At 32.3% G+C, this 7,012-nt stretch overlaps 1 protein-coding gene across 2 annotated transcripts in view; it reads right to left on the bottom strand.

The window, feature by feature from the left end:
- The window catches only part of LOC107707803 (spermatogenesis-associated protein 7-like), a 24,043-nt gene extending 18,922 nt beyond the window's left edge, over positions 1–5,121 (bottom strand). The window contains exons 1-10 of one of the 2 annotated variants that reach the window (XM_016511895.1): positions 4,893–5,121; positions 4,532–4,624; positions 4,392–4,439; positions 3,738–3,853; positions 3,215–3,654; positions 3,089–3,128; positions 2,171–2,277; positions 1,859–1,909; positions 1,546–1,623; positions 1,400–1,457 (exon numbers count right to left, since the gene is read on the bottom strand). In XM_016511895.1, the coding sequence (XP_016367381.1) occupies positions 1,400–1,457; positions 1,546–1,623; positions 1,859–1,909; positions 2,171–2,277; positions 3,089–3,128; positions 3,215–3,654; positions 3,738–3,853; positions 4,392–4,439; positions 4,532–4,624; positions 4,893–4,935 (1,074 nt within the window). In that variant the 5' untranslated portion in view covers positions 4,936–5,121. The remainder of the gene's footprint in view (positions 1–1,399; positions 1,458–1,545; positions 1,624–1,858; positions 1,910–2,170; positions 2,278–3,088; positions 3,129–3,214; positions 3,655–3,737; positions 3,854–4,391; positions 4,440–4,531; positions 4,625–4,892) is intronic. The other variant, XM_016511896.1, reaches the window with a different exon arrangement.
- Positions 5,122–7,012: the final 1,891 nt, after the last annotated feature.

Genomic DNA, 7,012 nt, shown 5'->3' with positions numbered 1-7,012 from the left:
TGTTTTTTTTTAGTAAGCAAGTTTCTATAGTTTCCTGTACTAAAGGTTCATGTGTTTAAATTCAGTATCTTTCCCAGATGAGACTGTCCACTTTTTCCTATCCAGTGTAATCAAAAGTGTTCCTGATTATCAGCAGAGTTGTGTTTTTCAGGTTGATTAGATTGGAAAACCAAACTAATTGGTTACAAACAACATTTAAAGGTGAAGAGGAACAACTCTAGTGATGATTCCTCTTTTCCTGTGTGTAAACACGAACAGAAGCTGAAATCCTAACCGTGTGTGTGTCTGTGTTTCTCTCAGGATGTGTCTGGCGTGATGTTCGCAGGCTGTTATGCTGATGTATTCAGTACGGACACGCTGATGGAGTAAGTCTTCACGTTTTGCATTTCATTAACACGAACATCAATATTCATCTTGTTTAAAAGCCCTAAAGACAGGCCTTGATGTACTGTGCTTTTAGACCACTATTCAGACGCCTATAAATCAGCCAATATTTGGCCATGTTGAGATGATCAGAATTGGCTGATTAAAAGGAATATTAACCCTCCCATCTGTCTGTTTCAAAACCTACCAATTTGCTTTTGTGTGAATTTCAATTAAATATTGTGTAAAAATATCAACTGAGTTTAAGTGAACATGTGGACATCTTCATTTAAATGGCATTGGTCTGTATCATATATCATCCATCAGTTAATTCTCCTTTTAGTACTAGTAACCCATATGGTTTGATCACAACTCTACACTATTTGTACTGTTTAAAGAAGTCTCTTCTGCTCACCAAAGCTGCGTTTATTTGATCACAAATACTGTAAAAATAGTGAAATATTATTATGATTTAAAACAGTTGTTTTCTATGTGAATATCTGTTAAACTGTAATTTATTTCTGTGATCAAAGCTGAATTTTCAGCATCATTACTCCAGTCTTCAGTGTCACATGATCTTCAGAAATCATTCTAATATGCGGATTTGTTGCTCAAGAAACATTTCTGATTATTATCAATGTTGAAAACAGTTGTGCTGCACAATATTTTTGTGTAAACCGTGATACATAATTTTTTTTCAGGATTCACCAATGAAATGAAAGTTCAAAAGAACAGCATTTATTTGAAATAGGAATCTTTTGTAACATTATAAATGTCACTTTTGATCAATTTAATGCATCCTTGATGAAAAAAAATTAAAATAGTGTATTTTTAAAACAACTGGTAAATCCAGTACATTAAAATATATTACACAACTTAACAAATCTAGTGTTCAGTGTGAGCTCAAATGTCCCATGTTATTGCAACAATAAACAAAAAGATATTGAAGACTCGTTTGTGCTTTTCCTCAATTAAGTCACTTTATATAAATGCATCAGACCAAATGAAAATGAATTGTAAAATCCAAAATGCTCACCTCATCTAATCGATGTTTGTTCATATCAATGTGACGTTCAAATACTCTCTTCAGTACCCTGAAAGGACAAATACTTCATTAGACAAGAGAAATTAACAAAAATGCCTTGCAATTGGTCTCCTTACAAAATAAACATTCTCACACACCTGTCAGAATAAAGGCCCTGTGTTAAGATCTCATTCGTCACGTCTGTAATGAACTCCAGGTGCATTAATTCCTCCTCCCTGGTGAAAAGAACAAGTTCAGAAAGTCCAGAGAATGACACAGGAACATGAATAAACTGACAAAATAAATGATTGTTATTACTGTATGCAGGATTCTATTCTTATATCATGTCAAGTACATCATTATTTCTAAAAGTCTCTGCTTTGTTAACAATATGAAATGAACAGTAGTGGTTTAAATGCCACATAAGTGTAATGTTTGATGTGTTTCAGTGGTTTGATGTAGGACACTCACTCTGCTGAAACCTTTCTCATTATGGGAGACCTCATGCCTTCTGGTGAAATCCTGAAACAAAAGAAAAGAGCCTTTTCTTTTATATATGCCTTGTAAAAATGTAAGACTCTGTTACATTCAAACGTCTCATCTGTTACATAATGTAACTGTTTTGGCAAGCTTATTACACTTTCTTGGGAGCAAAAGTGTATTTTTTCCATGATATACATAATTTTAGATTGTGCATGCTTTCTATGACTATATAAATCCTTTATAAATCCATGAGACATCTGTGTGATGTACAGAAATCTGGCAGATGTCTGAATCCTTTACCTGGAGGATGAGAGAAGATATTCACTATCTCTAAACCTGTTTGTCTTGCCGTGATGTCTAAATGAAGCTGTTTCTTCATCCGACCACTCGTGATCAAGAGTAAATGCCTGCAAAAAGATTAAAAAAGCAAAATATTTAATAAGACGTCGGTGTGTTGATATTTGAACTTCTTCTTTGTCTAGATTCCAGCTCTGTTCAGTATGGACATTCATCAACCGACTTCAAGCACCATCAACCAACTAATCAATCCACTTCAACACATGCATAAAAAAAAATTATTAAATAAATAAATAAATGCATGCATGCATAAATAATGCATAAATGCATGCATAAATAAATAATGTATAACTGCATGCATGCATAAATAATACATAAATGCATGCATGCATGCATAAATAATGCATAAAACAATACATAAACCAATGCATAAATAAATGCTTAAATCAATCAATCAATGCATAAATAAATGAATGAACGAATAAATAAATAAATAATGCATAAACCAAACCATAAATAAATTAATTAATGCAAAAATGAATGAATGAATAAATAAATAATGCTTGAATCAGTCCATAAATAAACAAATCAATAGATAAATAAATAGATATATGCATGAATAAATAAATAATGCTTAAATCAGTCCATAAATGCATAAATGCATAGATAGATAGATAGATAGATTCATAAATGAATGAACGAATAAATAAATAAATAAATAATGCATAAATCAAACCATAAATAAATAAATTAATGCAAAAATGAATGAATGAATAAATAAATAATGCTTAAATCAGTCCATAAATAAACAAATCAACAGATAAATAAATAGATAAATGCATGAATAAATAAATAATGCTTAAATCAGTCCATAAATGCATAGATAGATAGATAGATAGATAGATAGATAGACAGACTTGCCTGGGACTCGAGCTGTGGAGAAAAGCGTTTGGACCGTGTGCTGCAGACAACAGAAAAAACGGCTCGTTATACTATCAGGTCTCCACAATACCATTTGAAACATTATAAATATATCAGTGGTTATACCTCCTGTGGTACGTCTCCTGTCGAATGATTTTAGAGGAGGATTTCTCCTCCTCAGCTTTCCTCCGTGGAGGTGTGTAATAGCGGTACTGTAAGAGCGTGGACTTGTGGTCTGATTTGAGCGTTCTCGGGGTGAAGGGTTTCTCCTGAGTGAAGCGTTGAGTGTGTTTCAGCAGAACGTCTCCGCTGTAGGTCTTCTGTGTGGGATCCTGGAAGCTTCTGTATCCTCTCTGACTGGCGGATGTGGCACAGGATGGATCCGCGGGATGCCAGTGAGCGTTTGGGCTTTGGTATGTCAACTCTGAGGCGGATGGGAAATGGTTCGCAGGGGATGGATATGCGATTTGTTTGGAGTGGAATGAGGTGTTGATCCTGGGTGAAGACATCAGCGATTGGTCCAGGCAATGATAGGCACTGTCGTCACCCTGAACAGAGGGTCTGCTCTGGAAACAAAGCGTAAACTTCAGTCCTGAACACAATTTCTGCACAGCAGCGTGATATCATGAAGCAAAAGACGTTAGCTTACATTCTTAGAAGAACGGGAAGTTCTTGAGTTTATACTAGAGCTCCTCTGGGAAGTGGATCTTCCAGACTGACTTCGAGTGTCTTTCCTTAACTGCTCACGGCGCTTTTGATCAACATCTACAGAAAATCATAAAGACATTTTTTAATTAATGAACTAGTATAGCAATTCATATTTGGCTAAATATATTTTATTTGAAATATTAAATATTTTATTTGATATATTACATACATTTATAGAGCTGATCTTTATACATATAAATGCATACATTATATTTTAGATACTTTAAAATATAATGTATATATTAAATATAATTTATACATTTATAAAAATATAAATCATATATTATAAATATTATATCTGGTTAAATATATTTTAAAACACATTTTATTAATGCATACATTACATTTTATATATTTTAAAATATTATATATTACATAAATGTATATAAATTTATTTATTATATATAATATAACTGTATTATTTATATTAAACAAATGATAGAAATATCTGGCTAAATATATTTTAAAATACATTTATATTATATATCATAACAAATATTTTATTTTAGATATTACATACATTTGTATTATATATTATATAGATTTATACATTATATTTTATACATATTTAAATTGCAAAATTATTTTCACCTACATTTGACATTGCTGCACATGCTTTTAGGCACCGAACAGTCCACAACAGCTGAAAAAAAAGAAAATAAGTTGTTAAGTATATAAAAAAAGAAAAGAAAAGAAACTTGGCATCCTTATAACAGTGGCATGTATTAGAATTACCTTTGGCTGAATACAGCTTTCTGTAATGTGACAGCATGTGGTCTTTAATCATGTATTGATTCATCAGTTTGCCAGATGAGCCAAGACTGTAACCTGAAAGAAGAATATTAGAGTCATTACAGACTATAAAAATCAATTTATTCATACAATTAATAATACAATAACACAACCACCTGAAACGAGATTATACATCAACATACCCATCAGAAAACAATGGTACTTTTTGTTTAGTGTTGTAAAGTTACATGATTTAACGCGTCTCTCTTAAATGCACATGCCATGTACATTTTGAAGAGATTATAATCGTCTGTGTTTGGTCAGAATTATTATATTTGATTTGGCGAATATAATTTAACGTTACCTGGTTTAGTGTCCATGATGAGAAACTCTGGCAGGAATCTCATGCTCAAAATACTCGCGTTTCACCGGAAATCATCGTGTTTAACATTCATATGAACGTCTGAGGTAATGCAGTCAAATGAATAATACTTGATAAATAAATATATTTTATTGTATATTCACAGTTATCATCTTTCACAGATGTTCTGCAAGCTGCCGGCTAGCTGTCCTCGCTACCGCGAAGCTTCGCCGTCGCCATGTTGGTTGCTATGCGTGCGTCTGACGTCATGTAGTCGGCAACGTAATCACGCACACGTCCCCAACTTCAGCTAGTAGTCTGGGTAGTCTCGCTAAAGCCAACAACATTACAGCAGCAGTTTTAAAGATGTTTTCTTTGGATTGATATATATATAAATCTGGCTCTAAACCTCTCTTTTCTTTATTCACAGTTGATCTAGACAAGTCCTAGAAGCAGAAGAATCCTAAAACAGTCAAAACGTTTTTTGTTGACCTGGCAACACGTCCCTTACGAAAATTAACCATGGTTTTACTACAAAAAATAAATAAAATAAAATAAAATAAATAGGCTAATAGAATAAAAAATTTAAATCATGGTTACTATAGTTAAACCATGGTACTTTTGCTACACTAAGCATAGTAGAACTGTGGTTATACAAATGGTAATCAATTCGCCAAAAAAACAAAAAAAAAACATGGATAATACTTTACTATAATACAACCATGGTTAATTTTCTTAAGGGAAATCTGTGTATATCTGTGTATACTTAATTTCTTTCTTTTTTCTTTGTTTTGCTTTAATAACTGCACTGCCTTAATGGTTTGATGGGCATTGCTGGTTAGAGTGAGCATACTGTGTGTGTGTGTGTGTGTGAGGAGAGGTTTTTTGTTCTTTTTTAAAAAAAAAAAAAAAAAAAAAATCAGAAAAGAAGATTCGCGATACGCGCTTCGAATTCCGGATCTGAATCAAATGATTCGCGATCCGATTGGAGCGCTTCAAAACAGTGAATCATTTTTGCGACGCAATGGTTTAACTGATTCGGAGTCACTATACGTGCTTTTTAAAATCATTACAAGCGATGTCGAAAGTCGAAAATGAATGACTCTTTTGATCTGTTTTTGCTAGTGAATCGAGTTTGAGTTTGAATCAATCGGAGCGATTCCAGTGTAAACGACTCACTCGATTGATTCGGTTTGTCTGTTCCTCCTTTCGCTGTCTTCAGCCATGTTTACACTGTCACCACTAATACTGGCTTAGCTAGTAGTAGTTTTATGACATTAACTGAAATAAGCGAAAAAAGTGTGATGTTTACAAATAAAATATCAATATTTCCAATTAATAATTGAGAGATTATTGTTGCTGATTGTATTAGTCTATAGAGTGATAGTTAATGTAAAAAGAAGGTTTGATTTTGATATTGATAAGGACATGTTTTAGCGACATAGCGACTGGAAATAAGATTGAATATGCATTTTGAGTAATATTTTGTAATACATAAATGAAAAAATCACATGCATCCGACACTGCAGAGACAATTTTAAACACATGAATTTTTACATTTTCTCTCATAAAATACGACACAAGACAAAATATGAGCCGCTAGTTAAAGCCTAAAAATGTCCAATGATTTACCAAATGATACCACGATTTGTGTTCATTTGAGACTGAATATTTCATATACAGAAATGCACATGTTGTATGATGGCATGCCATTATTAATAGATGTGGAGGTGCAGTACAGTCTCATCCATATTTCATGAGGAATCTCCGGGTGGTTCCTGTTCAATGCATACAGAAGACATCAGCAAATGATGATGAACAACTATATCCTTCCTGTAAATGTGATTTCACAGAGCTAAGCATGAGATAGCATAATTAGCATTTCAAAGACATTTCACATTTAAAAAAAAAATCACTTCAAATCACATTTGTAATACAGAAGAGTAATATTATTATACAGAATACACATTATATTTAATGTATTATTCATGCTGTGTTAAATATTATATAATAATATTACTGTCATATTAAAAATAAAAAAATATTAATTTATTATTATTTTTTAATACACAGTATCCTAAAGTAAAGGTGTAAATTAATATACCCTGTTTTTACATCATTCT

The sequence above is a fragment of the Sinocyclocheilus rhinocerous genome, unplaced genomic scaffold (genome assembly GCF_001515625.1).
Source record: "Sinocyclocheilus rhinocerous isolate Xijiao unplaced genomic scaffold, SAMN03320098_v1.1 scaffold805, whole genome shotgun sequence".
Taxonomy (NCBI): domain Eukaryota; kingdom Metazoa; phylum Chordata; class Actinopteri; order Cypriniformes; family Cyprinidae; genus Sinocyclocheilus; species Sinocyclocheilus rhinocerous.
The sequence above is the reverse complement of the archived record's forward strand: the minus strand, read 5'-3'. Positions and strand labels throughout refer to the sequence as shown.